General features: G+C 46.6%; 1 protein-coding gene across 1 annotated transcript in view; it reads right to left on the bottom strand.

Annotated features, from left to right (window-relative positions):
* Nucleotides 1-11,400, bottom strand: part of GLB1L2 (galactosidase beta 1 like 2) — a 43,169-nt gene extending 31,769 nt beyond the window's left edge. The window contains exons 1-2 of the mRNA XM_025356448.1: nt 11,127-11,400; nt 362-559 (exon numbers count right to left, since the gene is read on the bottom strand). Of these exons, the coding sequence (XP_025212233.1) occupies nt 362-559; nt 11,127-11,212 (284 nt within the window). The 5' untranslated portion in view covers nt 11,213-11,400. The remainder of the gene's footprint in view (nt 1-361; nt 560-11,126) is intronic.
* Between the last annotated feature and the right edge of the window lie 10,010 nt (nt 11,401-21,410).

Genomic DNA, 21,410 nt, shown 5'->3' with positions numbered 1-21,410 from the left:
GCTGAAAACCGGGGCCAGAGAGCCTCTCGGGCAGGTCTTCGGAAGAAGACTCCGCTCACTGGCTGTATGAACTGGAAGTGGGAAGCCTGCTTGTTCAAGAAAATGATTCCCTGGCAGTGAATCACCTCCTCAATCTGCACTCACCTCCTTCACTATACTCTTTCGTGCGACATCGCTACTTCGGTTCCTCTAGACCTTACCTCCATTTCCTGTCCCTTCACGCCCATGAGTCAGGAGCTCTGAGGTGGGGAGGAGGAGGGAGACCCTGGCTCTCTCGCCCTGGGCAGAGGACCGGGGCTGCTTCCCCTCATATTTTTTCGCATGCAGACACTCAGGCTCCATGGGGGGCGGGGGTACCTACGTGGTGAGGGTGTTCAAGCCACAGGCCTTCATCTTCAGCAGGCGGTCCCTCCAGTACTCCCTGGGCACGCGGAAATAGTGGATGGAGCCCCCGAAGATCCAGAAGGTGGAATCTTCCAGCATGAAGTTCCAGCCCTTGGCCTGCAGCCCCAGCTGCCGATGGCGGAGCCACAGAGGGACCAGGGCGCTCCAGTCCACCCTGGAAAGACAAAGGCGTCTGGGGCCCGGAGGCTGCAGGCCGCAGGGGTGCAGAGACACTTCCCCGCCCGTCACAGGTGCTCGGCATTTCTGTCTAAAGAGGGCGGCGTCCAGGTGGCTGGAAAAGCTCCCGCTCCCCTCGGCCGAACCTTGGGAGGGGCCTTTCTCCAGCACCGGGCACCGCGCAGGGGAAGGGCAAGCCGAGGCTGCAGCCGGGAGCAGGACGAACAGGCCTCGGCAGGAGGGCTCGCGGGCCAGCGGGAGAGGCCGGGGTCGAGCCACGGGAGGCTGCCGGGGCCGGGCTGCGCGGCTGCACAAGGGCCAGCTCCGTGGCCACGCGGCTGAACGCGAAGGCAGCAGCAGCTTCACGGCACCTCCGAGCCCCGGCGCGGTCGCAGCCGCCCGCCTCGAGGAACAGAGGCCTGGAAAGAGGGTCTGCGTTAGCGGCGTCCTTCCATCCACCGATTCCAGGTCTTCATTATTTTCTGAAGACCCCGCGCCCGCCGCGAGACGGCCCAGCCAGAGCAGAGTCCCCCGCGGGAAGCTTCGAAGGCCTCAGGCCCTGAGAAAGCTCCCTTGCCATCTCTTGGGGTCGGCCCCAGGGAGCCCCTCAGGTGGGTCCCAGTGACTCGGCGCTGCTGGGCGGGTCTCCTTCCCACCCCGTCTCCCGAAAGCCGTGAGAGAAGCTGGGGAGACCCACATTTCAGGTCAGGAAGTTCATGAAAGGTGGAGGCATGAAACAAGAGCATGGCTGAGTCTGGGGCAGGAGCCAGTGTTGGCTGTGCCTTTGTCCTCATCGGGGCTGGCTCCTGCCCTGACACTAGCAGGCGGTGGCCAGCCGGGCCCACTGCCCAAGATGCCCCCTTAGCTGCATGTCACAGAGGGATGGGGCAAGCGAGAGGGCCCAGATGGCCAGAGACGGGGAGGGGGCAGGGGGCCCACAGGACAGAAGATAGCTCGGACATCACCAGCCTCTTGGGAATTTTGTCTGGGGCCACTCTCAGGCAAAGAAATGTGCTTTTTTACCTACTCCTTCCTACTTCTCACAGCCCCCAGGCCTTAGAACTCACATCAAAGCTCCAGGACTACAGTTCTGCTGCTACAGATGAAAGGGTCATTTCATCCCAGGCAACCTAGGAATCTGTTCACCACATTCTTCTTTCTCTGAAGAGAAAATTTCCATGTTCTAGTAAATGGCTTGCAAATGACATTTTAGGACACAGCTCTTCCAAAGGACTGCATGAGAGAGTGAAGACAAAAACAGCAGCCGGAATAGGAAGATCCGATGTGAATCCTGGCCCCCAGCTTGGTAGAACTGTTGCCTTGGGCTAGTGACACCAGTTCTGTGGGCAGGAGCTTCTTCCTCTGTAAAACAGGCTAATGCCTGTCCCAGCTGCTCAGAAGGGCTGCTGCGAGGGTCCCGGAGAAATGCAACACTCTCTGCTGTGAGTCGAAGAGTCTTATCTCTATCTGAAATCAATTATTGTAGCTTATGTTTGCATATTAGAGAGCTATGGGAACCTATTCACCACACATTTTTCTCCAAAGAGAAAACTTTAGAAAGAATAGCCACAAGTGGGTTTTATGTCCCTAATGTGGAATAATCTCAACTTCTCCATTCTTCCCATTGTGGTATATAGTTTATGTGCTAGACTTTGTGCCAAGCCACCTTATTACAATTTCTAAAATTCGACCACGAAAGATTCTGTACACTGAGACCCTATTAGACCAACACAGCCTGTATGCCACAGGTGGGTCAACCTGGGCCTTGGGTCAAATCCAGCCTGCCATCTGTCTTTGTGCAGCCTGCAAGCTAAGGAGAGCTTTCACATTTTTAAGTGGTTGAAAAAGAATCAAAAGCATAATATTTTGGGACACATAAAAATTTATATGAACTTCCGTGTTCGTAAATCGTTGTACTGGCACACAGCCACACCATCTACATGCGGCTGCTGCTTTGCAGTTAAGTACTTGCGATAGAGACTGCATGGCCTGCAAAGCTGAAAACATGTGCGATCTGCCCTTTCCCAGAAACTCTGCTGGCCTACATCCTTGCAGATGAAGCCCTGGACTGCTAAGACAAGGCCTCGGGCCCCTCTGGGCCACCATCCGGGCCTTCCTTTGGTGCCCCCTGCTCTGCTCACCAGGCACTTTGCTTTGGCTACAGGCTCGCAACTGCTCAGGCCACACCTGCTCCAAAGCACACACCCTGCCTCCTGCTCAGCCCTCCCTGCCTCAGGTACTCACCAGACTCACCTGCCCACCACAACACAGGTTCTCCCCCTGGTTCCCTCAGAGGCACATGCTGGGCTCACCTCAGGCCAGAATGAGGAAGAACTGGATGGACAGATTATTTTCTTAAAAACAGGGGCATTTTGACAATCTGGTGGTGAAAATACACACACATATGCACATGCACACACACACAAAATATCACTGTTTTTAAGACAGTGACAATACAACTTAGCAATCACTCCACCAGGTGCCAAACCTTATTCTCCGGCCAGAACTTCAAAAGCGCAATCTCCAATTCTTATTAAAGCACACATTACTTATCCTAACGTCTATTTATGGGTGCGAGAGCCTCCACTCCCCACCGTGCTAAATGCAGAGGTGTAGTCAGGGTTGGAAAAGCCTCTCTGTGACCGACATTCCAACACAGTCCCTGCTAGTAACCAACACTTTAACCTGTCCCCTTGATTAGTTGATGACTAAGGATCAGGAAACCTCCCTCTGGGCTGACTTCTCCAGGTGTGGTCTGCAGGCAGCGAGGCCTCTGAACTCCCTCAGGGTCACAGACGCCTGACTCAAAGTGCAGATAGCTGGAAAGAGGCATCCCGCTTCAACAACTTCTATCCACCAACCAGATTTCCAGGTCTTCATCTGCAGCTTGTCAGAAATGCATAAACCTTAAGCCTTACTTGAGACCGACTGAATGAAAATCTGCATTCTAAGCAATCCCAAGGTTACAGCTTCAGAAGCCCAATCTGCATCCTCTCCTTTGACGCTACATAGACTCCCTCCCTGAATGGAGCTCGTCTTCACTTGTGTCTTTATAACACACAATTTTCTATATTTTTAGAACAAAACATTCTTCTCAGTGCATATCAAGAGGAATGAAATAAACAACAAAAACAAAAAACAATCGAACTGTTATCCAATTCCAAATTCTGGAGAATTCAACCGTTTCTTCCTGGGAATTTTCTGGTAGGTTACTGGACAAGTTGTCAATACGTTACCAAAAGGGGTGAATTCACCAAGAAAATGAGGATGATACGTGTTGGGTTTCTCCAAGGAATTCACTGCCAGTAAATGAGACCATGCAAGTTAGAGCCTCATAAACAATCGCATCATGTAAACGGTTATTAACACTAATAATGATCATTAATACTAATAATCATAAGATGGAAAATAACCCCCTAATTTCCTGAGTAACTCAGTAACAATAAAATAAAGAAAATATCAACTGTGTGGTTCGAGTTGGTTGGTTTAAAGGTCAGCAAGACTTTACTCCTAAATTAGGCTTGATACCAAGGAGCTAACCAAGTCCTAAGGAAGCCCGGCATGTTTCTGTCACCTTTCTTGGGGAGCAGGTCATCCATGATGGACCCTTACTTGATGAAACCAGGAACACCTGCCTTCTTTTGAACTGGAGCTTATGTTAACATTTTCTCCTGACATTTCTGTCGCCTGTTTATCTTGGCTTCATTTATACAAAGTGATTTTTCCGCCTTGGAAGAGTCTGGACAGCAGACCCTGGCCACCGGCCTGAATTCAGTGCTCAGTGCCCAGGTCTGCTCTGCTCAGAGTCAGGCTCTGCTCCTCCACCTGTACGGAGAGGGTGGCCGTGGTCATGGTCCAAGGTGAGGTTCCTGGAGGAAGGCAGGCACATCAGGACTTCTGATGGGGCCTCACGCAACATAACAAGACCTCTACAGCCCATCCTCACCAATTCCCTTTTGGCAAGTGGAAAAGGGGCATGCACTATTTGTGCTGAAGACTGTGCAAGCTGCAGACACAAAAATTGGTTGCAATGGAAACCTGAAGCAGAGGACATAGGTACCAAGTTCTGCTGTGCCCCGTGGTGAGGAAGCAGGGGGAGGTGGAGCCCTCTGGAGTAATTTTTCCTTGACTCGTGAGGTGGGTCCTGAGGATGAAGGGTACAGGGCAGGCCCCAGCAGTCAGGAGATTCTGGGTGTAGTAAAAATGTGAGTGGATGGAAAAGGGCAGATGGGCAGGTGACAAGGTCACCACCTCTTTCTGGGAATGGGACTGGCTGTCAAGTTTCAGAAGGGACCTTGCAGGGCGGCTGGGTGGGAGGTGAGCCAGATCCAGTCACCACCAGAAAGGATCTCCTTGAGTGAGGTGTGCCAGGCTTGAAATGCGTCCTGCCATGCCAGTGGGCATCCCTGCATCACCCGCCAATCCTGCAAACACTCATCAGGAACTGGGGTCATGGTAGGGCTGGGAGGCCTCACTGGGGTCACAGTCATCTCTTTCTGGTCTGCCATGCAGAGTATGACCAGACACAGATGGGCCAGGATCCATGCAACTGGGCACAGCAGAAACAGCCCCGTGAACATCTGGAGTATGATGACCGCCGGCAGAGACCAGGCAGCACTCACACAGTCCGAGGCTGGCCATGGGCATACGCAAGCTGGCATCTGAGTCAGGAACTGCAATCATTGTCCTTTGATTCCCAGAACATAAGTCCTTGTTGGCCCCAAAGGCTGGTTATGTTGACACTGTAACATAATGTGTTCACATGCTTGTTCATCTGAGATGATAGCTTACAAATTCAAGTTTTAGGTGCACTGTGGCCCTATTAGGGCCCTAAACAGAGGTTCAACTGAATCAAAAACCAGGAAATTCTATGAAGATCCTGACCAACAAAACACTCCCCTCCACCCTCCCCCAAGTGGCCATGCCGGAGACCACCATCTGATGGTAAGTGTTCAGCTGCCCACAGACATCAAACACACGGGGATTCCTCACTTGGATCTGTCTCCAGTGCAGACTCCATTCATCACTCTCAAGATTCTGGTTCCGTTCTAGGCTCCCACGAGGCTCAACTTCCTTGGACATCCTGCTGCCCTAAACTGTCTGTTTGGGGATATTTTGGTCCCAGCAGTCTTCAGCCACATTCTCTCCACCCTCAGCAAAAGAATTTGAGGGCCTGAAGAAGGAACTATGCACTCTCTGGCCCAGATGGTGCCCTTAACGATTCTACTCCAGAATATTGTCTCTTCGGCCAGTCCCCGGGCTCCAAGAACTTCAGCCTCAGGGAAATGGAAGTCGGTCCCTGTGTCTGGCCCAGCTTTCTATATGTGCTCCTTGGTCTGGGCCCAAGGTGTTGGACTCCTGTTTGCTGGGAGAGGCATTGACTATGCCCAAAGGCTCAGGCCTGCCATTCCCAAGGCAAGTATATGCATTTTGCAGATATGTGAGGTCCACAGCACTCCTGCAATCTTAGCTCCTCCGCTTTTTCCTCTGAGAGGGCTCCCAGGTAAGCCAGGAACCCTGGCCTCATATCCGGGCTCTGACCCAGAAGCAGGATTGGTGGTTCAGAGGGCAATATTTCCTAACGACTGTTCAGAGGAAAATATTTCCTCACTGTAGGAAGTGAGTACGTGAAGAAGAGTTTACTAGACCAAAACCTTGAGATCCAATAGCAAAATAACAAAAACCCCTCACTCTAATCAACCACATAACAACAATAACAACCACAAAAAGTGTTCTAACATTATGTGACTTTTGTAGAACTTCGGGACCACTGACAGCATCATAAGCGAGAAAAGGACTGTGTCTCACCCACAGAGAAGTGAAAGCTCTGTTAGATAACACAAGGCCTCTACTCTTGATAACAAGCCCCTGATCTTCGAGATGCTTGTAGACTCTAAATGAAATGATCTCACAAATAGGGAAAAATATAACTATGGTAAATGTTTTTTTTTTTTTAATCCACCACATAGGACTTATCTACGAAGATACACAAGAGATGCACTGGTTCTTACAAGACTCAAGAATCGACTTGGCCCTATCGAGTTGGGCGCAGAATCTCCTTTACACTGATTCCAACAGAAATAAAATGTACTATTTTCGAAATGTCTATCAAGATTTAAAATGAATCTATCCTATGGTCAGCAATTCTAATTATAGAAATGCATCCAGCAGATATCTGCGGCAACTCTGTTTACAGTAGCTGAAAGATTGCAAACAATCCATGTCCGTCAATAGAAGACTGTTTGTATAAATTATGTGTCTAACGGACAAGGGGGATAATATGTGTAGCTATCTTCTTGTATATGCACAGAATATCTCTGAAAGAAGCCATTGTCGGTAATAGCGGCTGATACGAAGAGGGGACAGGGAAGGGGCCTAGCCTAGGGGCCAGGAGTGGGAGTTCCTTTTCACTTTATTCCCTTTCACACTCTGAATACTTACCATGTTCATAAATTACCTACTCACAAAATAACTTCTTAAGGGCAAAAAATACAATCTGTGCTTGAAAGGAACAAGCCCACTCACTGTTTTGCTACGTGTCAAAGAACAGAAGCTGTGAGTATCAACAAGGAGTCTCTAACGGGCAGACACCAGTCAAGAAATATCTACCTCGTTAGCAGGAGCCTCTGAAAACACCTGCTGCGTTTCTATCCCAGGAGACCTCACACCATGAGAACTCTCTTTCAATACGGTCTGTAACATCCAGAGCAACACATTTAAGCAAAATCTAAAACGGAGTGGAGAGGAAGCGGCAAATATCCCAACACTGACACCAAAAACCCTGCCTGTGCCGCGTGATGGTGGCGAGGGAGGGAGTCTGTGCCTAGACCCCGGAGTCCTTTTCAGGTCCAAATGTTCTAAAACCTTTCTCCTCAAGCTGCAGGATCTCCTGAATTCTTCCCAGAAGAGCGTCTGACAGGACCTCGTGGAACTCTGCCTCACTTCATCAAGGACTACATGTTTTTACTTCATTTGCTACTTCCTTACCTTAAGGTGGGAAGAACCCTTTGGTCAACTTTCTGCTATTTCTGCAGCCACGGACCTTTGTCCCCAATCTTGTTGGCAGCCCAGTCCCTCCCTTGAACCACACCTATACCAACACTATGGCTGCTCCAAGACAACTCTGGTCTCTTTCTGTTGCCGGCTAGCACAGTCCCGTAAGAATCGCAGAGTCAACTCAATCTTCCCAGCACAGGCTGGCTCAGACATCCCTCACCACCTGTATCCAACAGGTGGTCACCTGCTGAAAGAGGCACTTCCCGATGCTGGAAACTTTACTACTACAAGATAAAAGGAATACTGTTCAAAGAGTTTGAACATTCCATGAAATATGACTCAGGCCTCAAGCAGAGCAGAGTCCTAGAATAGGCAAGGCCCATAAAATCAATTACCTCCCAGACGCTCAAGAGGAGAGGCATGATTTGGCCACATACGCTGGGAAGACAGGACTGGCCATGATTCACATAAAAAAAAAAAGTGACCTGCATTGCTAAGTTAGCCACCTTGTTCAGGAGAATGAGTTTGATACATCTCCTCCTTTTCCCTTCTATAGGAAGAATTTGCGGTCTGGAATACAGAAAACAGTGGGTCAGGGCAGTGTGTGAGATGGACCTCAGAGAAGAAATGAACTTACCTCTTAGGGCATGATGCTGGCTGCCCACCTGAAGGCCTTCCCCTCTCTCAACTTTCCCAGCTGAAATTTCAGGTATGAGAGATGCAGAGCTGAGTGTATTTTTGCTCAGTGATTCATTTATATTAAGGAAAAAATCATGAATGAGAACCATGCCTTTAGATAATATCAAGCAGGCATTCTTGTGTTCATGGAGTGGGAATAGGAAACAGAATGAAAGGCAACTGGCTCAAAGCCATGGTTCACACTGATACATGCATCGCAGACCTCAAAATAATATGCTGAGTGAAAGAAGCCAGACCAAAAAAGAGAACATGCTTTAAGATTACAATTCTATAAAACACTAGAAAATGCAAACCAATATATCGTATCGGAAAGCAACAGATCAGTGGTTGCTCAGGGCTGGGGCGCAGGGAGGAGAAGGAGGGAGGGATGACAGAGAGGGACATGGAAACTTTGGAGGCTGGTGGCTGTTTTCACAATCTTACTGTGGTGGTAGATTCACAGCCTGATTTAGATATATGTCAAAGTGTATCAGATTGTACATGTTAACTATGTGCTGTTTGTTGCATGACAAACTCCAATAAAGGTAATTTTTAAGAAAGACCACTGTTTAAGCTTAAACAAAATAAAAATTAAAATTCTAAGACTGAAATCCTCCCCCAAAAGTCAGCCTGCTCATCCCAGCTCTTTGATATGATGTAACCCACCAGCTATGACTGGCCATGAACCAGTCCAAGGAAAAGTTGATGGAAAAAAAAGAAAAGCTATAGCCAAACACCCCCCACCCCATGCCAGCCACTGTCCAAACACCTGCCTTCTGCTACAGGAAAAGGGCTGCTCCTGACAGCTCGCTCCACAAAGAGTGAACTTGGTGGCCGGTTTCCATGTGACCCGTATTCCACTGGCCACCTCAACACTCCCCTGTAACAGCAGGGAGAGGCCCCCACCTCCCACTCAGTTAATGACCCAGTCAGAGCTGGAGCAAGACAGGAAGAGGGAAAGACAAAGAGGATGTTCTCCTCCTGCCTCCAGAGATATTACAGCAACTCATAATTATTGGTGTCCAGCCCAAGTCAGACAGGATGAACTGGGCAGAACATACCCATGAGGGAGAAAAAATCAAAAAGACGCCAAAAAGACATGTATTCCACAGGATCCAAAGAGACGGCCCTGAACTTGGTTCAGAGCTCCTTGAGCTTCTGTCCTACCTGCTAGAAGGATGGAGTGGCAAGAAAAACAACTTTCCTAGGCATGTCAAACTGTGTTCACAGCGTTTGGTCGCAGCTCTTTATTCTCTGTTGCCATTCTACGCAGCTCCAATGGCCCAAGACTGACTCCCAGTGCGGCCACCCCACCTAGGTGGGGACACGGTTACCTCACCTCAAAGAAGCTCAGGCTTCTTCCCAGCTAGGTCAGCTCCCTGACACCTCACCTCTGTCCCACCAAACAATAGCAAACACTCAGCCTCCTTCGCATACCTTTTCCTGGGGACTTTTTGGGTGTGCCACTCGGCCCATCTCAAGCCCACAGTGCTGCCCCAAATAGTGACCTGCGTGGGTCCCCTGCACGGACTCCTATATCCCTGATCAACAACAGGCCTGCAGCCACTAGACTTTCTCTTGGCAGCTTGGGCGCCTTGCTACCCTGCCGTATGCAGGAGGATCTCCTGCTGCTGCCCTGAGTAATTCTTTCAGGGTTTGCATAAGCCTTGCAAAGGGAGGAAAGCTGAGCATCCCACAGGAGCCAGGGCCAATCTTCAGAGAGGAATGGCTTAGAGATCTTAGGCAGGACAGAAAACATCTTGGGAACAACTGGAGAAATGAAATGCCTGAAGTTTTCTGGGCCCCAGCAGGAGAAGAAAATCACGTCCTTCTCCCAAACAATATTATGACGTCCTCACTATCTCAGAAACAAGAATCAAGTCTTGACAAGGTGTAAACATCGAGTTTGTCAATGTGTTCTTGTGCCCGCAAAAGACTTCCAGATATTTATCTCCATCAAAAACTTCCCTACCTCCCAGGGGAAGTTTAGAGAAACTAAGAAGGGGGATAAAAAAGAAGCAAATGACAAAGCTGAGCGGGGTAGGGCCTGCCACCAGTTCCAACCGTTCAGTTCATTCGATACTGCCAGTCGGCTTCCCACTGGAGGTTTTGAATATGGAAAGTGCTGACCTGAAAGACAGGGTCAGGGCTGTAAAATCCTTAAAATAGGCACAGTTTAGAAAAATTCTGGGCTACGGCACCCAGAAAACTTTTTCACAGGCTGTGGCTAAGTCACAGTACCACTGAAACCACTCATTTGCCATAAACAACATTTTGTAAAAAGGGGAGAGGAAAGTGTGAGCTGGTAACAGGTGAATGGTGGGAAAGTGGAGAGAGACGACCTATCAGTCCTAGAACTGCAAATAAATCATGACCCGGGATCTTGGAGGCCCACGGACATTGTTCTTATGACCCTGCCAGGCGAGCTGGCTAGACCGTAGCTGCCAGGCTGAAGCGCCGGCCTCTGCTGAACAAGGCGCCTCCCAGAGGCTTGGGAGGAAAAGGGGGGCCTGGGGGAAGAGCAGAGGGAGCCTTCCGCGGAGCAGTGGGCACGGGGCCGCGAGGGGGGGCGTCTGAGAGAGCTCTGGGCTGGAGGGCTGCGGCCGTCCACGAGGGGCAGAGCCCGGCATCACAGGCGCGGCGGGGTGGGCGGCTCGGGGCACAGACGCCGGCTCCCGAGGGCACGCCCGGTGTCGCCCAGAGGCCTGGATCGCGAGGCAGGAGTGCCTGGAGCCGCAGGGGAACTCGGGGTATTGGGGAGCTCCCAGAAGGAAGCAGCTGGGACTGCTCCCCCCGGGAACTCGGGATTCGCGGGTCGCGGGAGAGAACCCGAGGTGCGGAGGGCTGGGGAATGCGGGGTCCGGCAGGTGCTGCGCGAAGCTCTCTCTCACCTGCGGAGCACCAGGAAGCCCAAGATGACCAGCAGCAGAAGTCCCAGCATGCGGCCCGGCCTCCGCCGGAGGCTCCACGTGGTCATCGCGTGTTCTCTGCGCGCAGGGACCCGGGTGCCCACTCCAGTCCGCACTCAGCCGCGCGCGGGAGCCTCGGCGCGGGGGGCGGAGCCGCGCGCTGGTCGCCTGGGCAACCAGCCCGCCGGCGCTCATTGGCTGGGGCTCGCGGCTCCGCGCCTGCCGCCCTAGGCCTCGCGCAAGCAGGGGCGGGGCTGGTCGGGGCCAGGGCGGGGCTGGTCGGGGCCGGGGCGGGGCCTCTGTCGGGGGCGGGGCGGGGCTGGTGGGCGGGGACGAGGTCTCGGTAGGAGGGGCTGGCGGGGGCGGGGCCTCGGCCGGGGTCGGGGCGGGGCCAAGGTCTCGGTAGGGGAGGGGCCTGGCCGGGGCGGGTCCCCGGAGTGCGGAGCGGTGCAGAGCTCGCCGTCTTCCTGCTCGCCAGGCGCAGGCCGGTGCGGGAGCGCCGCGTACCTGTCAGACGCCGAGGTCAAGTCGCCCCTCGCAGCGCTACATTAGCAAGAACGTACAAAACGCGTCCGCAAAGCAGGGGCAACCAACAGAATCTTTTAAAACAATTCAGATTCTGAAGCAAACAACTTTTTAAATAATAAATCATCCCGTGAAAAGCCAGGATTTTGAAGAATTGTATTTGGACATATTTCAATGTGGTTGATGTCTGAGTAGGAGGGGTCCAAATATTTTCTGTCTTTGGTTTCCGCGAGTCTTACTCTGACCTTGACTCCAAGCGCTTCCAATTTTTTATTTTAAAAAGTTCTATATAAAACCTTCACATTTTAGGAAAGGAAGAATGTAATTCTTATTCTGAAACAGAATGTATGTCCCAAAGAACATGATGTAGTATTTAGGTGCAACTTACACTTTGTAGCAATCACAAACCCAACTCCTTCCGAGAACAAAACTCAGATTTTACTGAAAGAAACTCGAGGACGGGCAGTGTTTTCCAGAGCATCCGGGTTTGTCCAATGTCTCCCTTGCCACATGCTTTGAATTCATTTCCTAAACGGGGGCATAGTTTTGAACTTGTAAAGCCGACAGGAACCAAATGAAATTGCAGATCCTGGAACAAAGACACAGACTTGGGTATGAAGGGTCCTGTCTAGCATTAAGCACATATTTAGTCAAGGAGCAAAAGTTAAATCAAAGACAGGCAAAAACAAACGAACAACAAACGAGAAAAAAACCCTGGCAGAACTGGGGAGGATAAGCTGGGCTTGGTGCAATGTGGGTCTGACTTAAGCACCGCAGACATTCCCAGAGGCGCGCAGAGCGAGGCGCGCTCCCGTGGACGCGCTCCAGGCCCGCCCCTTTTCTCCAGTTAGTAAGGCTATGATTGCTTGATGGCTGTGAAGTCCATGATGAAAACATGTTGGTTTAATTGGAATACCAGCTAGCCCCTAAGCGTGTGGAGAAATTGTCAAAGGCTAGCCCCTTTACCTGCAGGGGACCATCCGAAGGACATGCACCCCACATTCATCCTCTCACTTCTGGTCACCTTGAGCAGTAGCAGAATCTATCAAATATAAGGGAATTCTCAAACGGTTTAAGCAATACCAGCATCTCCATTTTTCTTCAAATGTTTAGCAGAAATTTAACATGGGTTTAGAAACCGTGAACTCCTTGGCCCACCCTTGTGTCCTTCGTTTTTATTTGTGTGAGAAAAATATACATAACGGAGTGTTTTCCAAAAAATTTCCCCGTAACCTTGTGGGAAGTTCAGACCTAGGAACACATCCTGCTCACAGTCTAGTAACAATTTTACTCTATCTGGGCTTAATGATACCACAGAATGCTACGAGGGTAGCACTAACCGGAGATGTGTCTTGCTGAGAGGCTGAGACTTGTTTGTTTGTTTGTGACAGAATCTCAAACTCTGTTACCCAGGCCGGAGTGCAATGGTGCAATCTCAGCTCACTGCAACCTCTGCCTCCCGAGATTCAAGCTATTCTCCTGCCTCAGTCTCCTGAGTAGCTGGGACTACAGGCACCCACCACCGTGCCCGGCTAATCTTTGTATTTTTAGTAGAGACGGGTTACACCATGTTGGCCAGGCTGGTCTCAAACTCCTGACCTCAAGTAATCCGCCCGCCTCGGCCTCCCAAAGTGCTGGGATTACAGGTGTGAGCCACCATTTCCAGTCTGAGACTTTTGTTTTTTAAAACATTAGCAAGATACTCCTTCAGTGTCTCTTTTCCAAAATGTCTAGTGATCTTAACCCAAAGCAGACAATGAAAATACTCAAATCCCTGCGAACAAAAGCTACAGTTACCATGAACTGGCATAAGAGCGGTGTAACAAAGTGGTCTGGCAAGGTGCTTGGCTTGGTAATGAATCCCTGGTACACAGGAATCATCCTCTTCCCAGGCCTTCTTTCTAGTGTCCAAGGTTTAGAAAATATAAGAAATGCTTTTTAAAAAAATTAAATCTTGTTGGTATGCCATATCCATTGCTCTAAGTCAGCTCCAACAGACCCAGAGGGCACAGTTCCTTCCTCGAAAATTCCTATGTCACAGATAGTCAGTGGGAAACAGAAATACATACGAAATGCACACACAGGAGAATAAAAGCCACACTGGTTCAGAATCAGTACAGTGAAGTCACGTGGGAAAAGCGGTATCAAACTAGTCTCATTTGCTGTTTCACTTTTTATTTTTAATAGGTAACAGGTTTACAGATTATTCATTCACATAACTCATTTTTGAGGGCACTCTGCTAATGCTTTAAACGCAGCATATTTGAATTTTAGGAAAACGTTGGCAAAATTTCTTTTAGTCATGAGAATGAGATGAAAAACATGGCTTCTATGACAGTACAGTCACTTGGGCCCCTGGACCAAAATATAACCCTCTGCTCCCCACCTCCTCCTTATGGACACACACCTCAGTCCAGCAGCCCCCATCCACCCTCCACTCAGGAGGAGCAAAGTCCAGTCATGATGTCAAGTTGCCAGGGTCTTGAACAAAGAAATTAAGAACACAGGGGAATTCCTGGGAATAAATGAGGGCCATTTCAACCCTAGACAAAAATAAAATAGAAAGTCCTGGAATGGAGATTTGGCCTAGGAAAAAGAGAAAGCAGATGTAAGTCAAAGGAAGTAGAAAAAGCTTTTCAGTCCCAAAGATATGTGAGTGGGACTGGAAGGGGCCTGTGCACATCCGATAGGGATGCACAGAACTTGATCTTTAGCCTTAGCAGGTCTAAACTATCATTTTTCAGGCTCAGCCTTTGAAGGCCTAATAGCCAAAGATCTAATTCTGCAACACTGTATTTATTAAACAGTAAATGACAAATTGTAATGATCATAAACTACATGCTGAACACTGTTTCACATGCTTGGGATGTATCAGTGGACAAAACAAAGATCTCTTCTCTTTGAAATTTCTGTTCTAGCTAGGGAAGAAAGACAACAAAAACTAACAGAATGAACAGGTAAGCTGTAGAGTATATTTAAAGGTAATAAACACCATTGCAAAAATTTAAAAAGTAATAAGGTGGCCAGGCCCAGTGGCTCACACCTGTAATCCTAGCACTTTGAGAGGCCAAGACAGGCAGATCACTTGAGGTCAGGAGTTCAAGACCAGCCTGGCCAACATAGTGAAACCCCATCTCTACTAAAAATACAAAAATTAGCCAGAAATTGCTTGAACTCTGAAGGTGGAGGTTGCAGTGAGCCAAGATCATTCCACTGCACTCCAACCTGGGCAACAGAGTGAGACTCCATCTCGGGGGGGGAAAAAAAGAAAAAGGTAGTAAGGGAAGGAGGGCTGGGAATGCAGCGGGGAGGGGTCTGCAGAGAGGAGGTCTCCCTGGAAAGACATTAGCTGAACAAAGGTCGGAACACAGTGGGAGTTCTCCATGCAAGTGAACCAAGGTATAACCTGGAGGAAGCACTGCCCAAGCAGAGAGAACAGCTCGTACCAAGACCCTCAGGAAGGAGCATGACCTGGTGTCCCTGGTGTCCAAGGAAAGGCTAGGACAACAGTGTGGGAGGTGATGGCAAGAAGGCAGGAAATGAGGACAGAGAGATACAGGGGCCTGATCATGCAGGGCCCTTAAGAGCAGGGTTTTGACTCTGATGAAATGGGAGCCACTGCATGGTTTGAACATGGCGGTGATAACTTAGAAGGATCACTGGTGCCGTGCAGTAATCCGTATGGGAGACGACGCTGGCTCAGGGGACAGTGGTGGAGGTAGTGAGAAGTGTTGAATTTCTGGAAGTATTTGGAGAGCAGACACGAGAGGGTTGTTGCAATTCGTGGATTGTTTGTAGGGGGAGAGAAATAAAGGGGGCTTAAGAATGTCCCCCACAGGCTGGGCCTGAGAAACAAGAAGTGCTGATCGCTGTGACCTGAGATGGGGAAGGTCCCGGGGCGAGTTTGTGGCGGACATCAGTAGCTCAGCTTGGACCTGCTGCATTGGAGAAGTCTGGGAGGCATCTGAGTGGAGACACCATGCAGGCTGCTGAATATCAATCCTGATGGTCCAGAAAGAGGTTTGGGATGGAGATACAAATTTAGGAGTTGACAGAGAGTTGGTATTTAAAGGCAAGAACCTGCACCAATTAACAGTGCAGACCGAGAAAGGGGATGAGGACAAGCCCCGGCACACCTAACACTGAGAAAAGATGAGGAATCACACCACCAACAGGTGAGGTTGAAGCAACACTGAGGATTGACCAGTGGATTTAGTATGTGGCCAATGTTGGTGAACTGGACACAGGCAGCTTGGGTGGAGTTGGGGGTCATGGGATTTGAGAAGCCAACTGGAATGGGTTCGGGAAAAAGAGTGAAGAGAAATCTAAGACCATTAATGTAGATGACTCACTCAAGAATACAGGCTAGGAAGGGGACACATAGGCTGGGTGCGGTGGTTTACGCCTTCAATCCCAGCACTTTGGGAGGCCAAGGAGGGTAGATCACCTGAGGTCAGGAGTTCAAGACCAGCCTGGCCAATATGGTGAAAGCTCATCTCTACTAAAAAGACAAAAATTAGCTGGACATGGTGGCGGGCGCCTGTAATCCCAGCTACTCGGGAGGCTGAGGCAGGAGAATCACTTGAACCCGGGAGGCGGAGGTTGCAGTGAGCCAAGATCGCGCTATTGCACTACAGCCTAGGCAACAAGAGCAAAACTCCATCTCAAAAATAAATAAATAAATAAGAAAGGGAATACATAAATGGGATAGTAGCTGGGCCAGAAGAGGGAACTGAATCAAGAGCCACGTTCTGTTTTCATTTCTACCAGAGCATGCTTGTATGCTGAGAGTGATCTTGATCAGCAGACAGAACTGGTGAGGTAGGAGAGACCGTAGAGAATTTGTTGTGAAACCCTTGAGGAGGTAAAGTGTAGGGACAAGGTGACCAAGTGAAGGGATTAGCTTTAGGTTGGAGTATATGAGATAGTTTAAGGCCTCACTGCATTCTGGACAACACAGTGATCACTGAGGTTAATTTCAAATCCACATCGTAACCCCTGCCAGATGTGAGAGTGAGGCGTGGCATTGGAATTTGTTGTTAATATCAGAACACAGTTACCCCTCTGTATCCGTGGGTTCTGCATCTGTGGATTCAACCAGCCATGGATTAAAAATACTTTTTTGTAAAAAATTCACATCTAGAGTGGAGGGAGTGGGGATAGTTAATGGGTACAAAAATACATTTAGATAGAACGAATAAGATCTAGTATCTAATAGCACAACAGGGTAACTACAATCAACAATAACTTATCGTACATTTAAAAATAACTGGGAGGCCAGGCGCGGTGGCTCACACCTCTAATCCCAGCACTTTGGGAGGCCGAGGCAGGTGAATCACAAGGTTAGGAGTTCAAGACCAGCCTGACCAACATGGTGAAACCCCGTCTCTACAAAAAATACAAAAATTAGCCGGGCATGGTGGCACATGCCTATAATCCCAGCTACTCAGGAGGCTGAGGCAAGAGAATTGCTTGAACCTGGGAGGTTGCCGTGAGCTGAGATTGTGCCACTGCACTCCAGCCTGGGCGACAGAGAGAGAGAGCCCGTTTATGTAGGAGTATAATTGGATAGTTTGTAACACAACGAAAGGATAAATGCTTCAGGTGATGGACGCCCCGTTTACCTCGATGTAATTATTACGCATTGCACGCCTGTATCAAAATACCTCATGCATTCCATAAATACACACACCTACTATGTACCCACACGCTTTTTAATTAAAACAAAGGAAACTACAAAGAAAACACATCTCTACTGAACATGTACAGACTTTTTTTCTGTCATTCCCTGAACAATACAGTATAACACTATTTACACAGCATTTACATTGTATTAGGTATCATAAATAATCTTAAGATGACTGAAAGGATACAAGTGAATGTGCATAGGTTATATGCAAATACTGCCTCATTTCGTATCAGGGACTTGAGCATCTGTGGATTTTGGTATCCACAGTAGATCATGGAACCAGTCCCCCATGAATACTGAAGGACGACTGTATTCACTTTGAAATGCAAGTATGCATTTGAGATGTAACATAAAGTGAAACATTAAAATTGTATCAATAGGTTAAAGTGAGATAAAGCAACTACTGATTATTACAAAAACTGATTTAATGTCCAAAACAATTATTAAGAACTTTCAAATACTGAAGCACATAAGGAAATAGATTGACAGTTCATGTGGATGTGGAGAAAGTATATTAGCTTTGTAACTTTATAACTTTGGGAAGAATATGATATCCTCTTTAAGTCAACAATGTATAAAAAATATGTTTTTAAAATATAAAATATGTAGTATAAATTATATAAACATTTTATATGAAGTATAAATTTAAATGTATAACTATATATTCGCATAATAAAGATTACATTATATCACAATTATCATTTTAGAATTGCTTAATACCATTTATAGTACTAAACAACATGCATGCCTTCTTTATAAAAATGTGGTTTATACTAAATTTATTTTTATTATTTAATATCATTCAGGCCATGAATCTTTGAAGAAAAAGTCTTCTTTTGGGATTCTTGCCACCTCAGAATTTCATGAGAAGGCAAATCTCCAAAATTATGTGCAGCTACATCTATGATAAATCATTTTCAATTCAGACAGAACAAAGAACAGACAAGGTACAAAGGAAAAAATTGGGCACATTATGTTCTCACTAATCTAACTTCAAAAGACAGACTTATAATACTTTTAAAAGATAATTTCTTATAGCTTTGAGTCTACAGAGACTAAACAAAAAGCTTCTCAGAATAATTGCTATTTCCTGGTGTCTTCAGTAGCTTTTTGGCTGCCAAATAATTGTTTAAATCTGCCCAAGTTATGACTTCAAGGTACAAAACTCCTTCTACAAAATATGCTACTAAAATATGTTTTCCTGAATTGTATTTTACTGTGAATCAATCAGTGATATTATTAAAATATACATGTTTTGTATATCAGATGTTTGGGCATGCAGAAACAAATAGAAGTTGCCTTAAAGTTTGGTATGGTAGATTAATGAAAACTTTAACAATTCTTCTCCTTTATTCTTTATCATCATTTCTGAGTATAGCACAGCAATCCAAGAAATAGTTATGAAATGAAAAATTAGGATATAAAGTTGCCATACAATTGTCATTGGGGAAGAAAGAACAAGCATGGCTAACACCGTAAGCGGCTTAGGAATTACAGATGTATGACTGCTTCATTCACGACTTTTAGCTCATATTTAGATTAGGAATTACAGATGTATGACTGCTTCATTCACGACTTTTAGCTCATATTTAGAAAGAAATTTCAGCACAGTGTAAGGTAGGGACTCTTCAAAAACAAAGTACATGACATACAAAAGATTTTGAAACTCTCTTGTCTCTTTATGCAAGACGTTCAAAGAGGTTGAATAGCAACTAATACATGCTTTTTAAAAAGCTTCAGCAAAAAAGAAAAAAAAGGGATTAATATTATACTTTGCAGAGAATAACAGCAACAGAGGCCTTACAAGCAACTAATGATTTATTTGCTGGAATGTGCTGAAGAAATAAACCCACTGATATGGCCAGAGAGGAGAAGTTATCCTTCCATGACACCTGATGAAAGACACTACCACCTTTGTGTGGAAATGAAAGCTGAAGTGCACATAAAATTCAAGAGATTACTTTTTTTTTTAGACGGGGTCTCACTTTGTCGCCCAGGCTGGAGTGCAGTGGTGCAATCTTGGCTCAGTGCAACCTCCACCTCCCAAATAGCTGGGATTCTCCTGCTTCAGCCTCCCGAGTAGCTGGGAACTACATGCACCCACCACCACGCCAGGCTAAGTGTGTGTGTGTTTTAGTAGAGACGGGGTTTCACCATGTTGGCCAGCCTGGTCACAAACGCCTGCACCCACCTTGGCCTTTCAAAGTGCTGGGATTACAGGCATGAGCCACCGCACCCGGCCAATTTTTGTTATCTTAAAGTCCAATTGCATGACTTCATTGCTACATGTTTGGATTCAATGTTTAAGAGGATAAATTTTTAGGGAAATGCAAATCAAAACCACAATGAGATAACATTTCATACTCACTAGGATGGCTGTAATCAAAAACAGAGCTTAAAAACAAGTGTTGGTGAGGATGTGGAGAACTTAGAAACCAAATACCTTGTTGGTGGGAATGTAAAGTGGTGCAGCCACTTTGGAAACAGTTTAATGGTTTATCAAAAAGTTAAACACAGAATTACCATACGACCCAGCAATTCCTCTTCCAGGTATATATAACCAAGAGAATGGAAAACATACAACCACACAAAAACTTGTGCATGAATATTCACAGTAGCATTATTCATAATATCCAAAAAGTGGAAACAACTCAAATAGTCATCAACTGATGAATGGATAAACAAAATGCTGTGTATCCATATGATGGAACATCATTCAGCCATGAAAAAGGACAGAGTATACATGCTACAGCATCCATGAAGCTTGAAAACGTGAAAGCCGCCGAACACGAAGGGTCACATATTTGATTCCACTTTCAAAAAACGTTCAGAATAGGGAAATCCAGAGACAGAAAGTCAGTTCATAGTTGCCAGGGGCTGGGCGGAAAGGGGAATCAGGAGTAACTGCTGACGGGCTAAGGGCTTCTATCTGGAGTCATGAAAACGTTCTAGATCCGATGGTGATGATGGTGGTACAATCTCGTGAATATACCCTACTAAAAATGACTGAATTGTAGACTTTAAAAGAGTTTACAATCCATTTTGAAAAATGTTATGGTATATGAATCATATCTCAAGTTTTTAAGTAGAACAAACTTTTCTCAAGTACAAGGTACTTTTATTTTTCTATTTCTACATATAGATCTGGAAATGTCTGCTTTACATATTATGGGGCTACATTTTTAGAAAACAAGTCAAAATCATTATATCTTTCTCAGGAATTTAATTTCCATTACTACGAGTAACCCTCTATACCTAGTAACACCTTCTGTCGTTAAGTCTATTTGCCTGATGTTAGTACAGTTACTACAGTTCCTTCAGTTAGAATTTGCATATTTTTTATCCTGACTTTCAATCATTCTATCTTTATGTTAAAGGTATATCTCTTGTAAAACTCAAATATTTATAGTTTTCTTTAAATAATGTCTGACCACTTTTACCTTTTAATTAGAGTTTAGCTCATTTATAAAATTTACTATGGTTGCTAATATATCTGTATTTATTCTACTGTCTTAATATGTGTTTCTACTTGTACTTACTTTTCTGTTTCTTTATCTTCTACTATCTTTTGTCTTTTATTGGTTAGAGGATTTTTGTTTGTTTGTTCTCACTCTATTTATCCTCCTAACTTTTTTTAGAAAGTTAAAAGCTCTATGTGTATTCTTTAAACATTAAGCTAAGTTTACTAACTATGAATATTCAACAAAGTCTAAAGTTAGTATCTGAGAATTACAGAAATCTTAGATCACTTTTTTGTGATCACATGCCTCTCACTTTACACAGTGTTTTTGCCTGGTCTTAAGAGTTTTATGCTGATGCTACCTCAAGTTAGACATTGGTGCTATTTGTATGGAGTTAACGTTTGTTCATATTCACTCTCACATATGTCAGCATCCTTCTTGGACTCCACATTCTTTCTTAAAAGTCAGACTTTCCATCTGCTTGTGGCATATCTTTTAGAAATTTCTTCTCAACTGGGGTTCCCTGAGAATGTGAAGATGTAATGCCCCAAGGCATCCACAATATGTAATGAGTTAACGTCTCTAATACGC

The sequence above is a fragment of the Theropithecus gelada genome, chromosome 14 (genome assembly GCF_003255815.1).
Source record: "Theropithecus gelada isolate Dixy chromosome 14, Tgel_1.0, whole genome shotgun sequence".
NCBI classification, from domain to species: Eukaryota; Metazoa; Chordata; class Mammalia; order Primates; family Cercopithecidae; genus Theropithecus; species Theropithecus gelada.
This window is presented reverse-complemented; position numbering and strand designations above follow the sequence as displayed.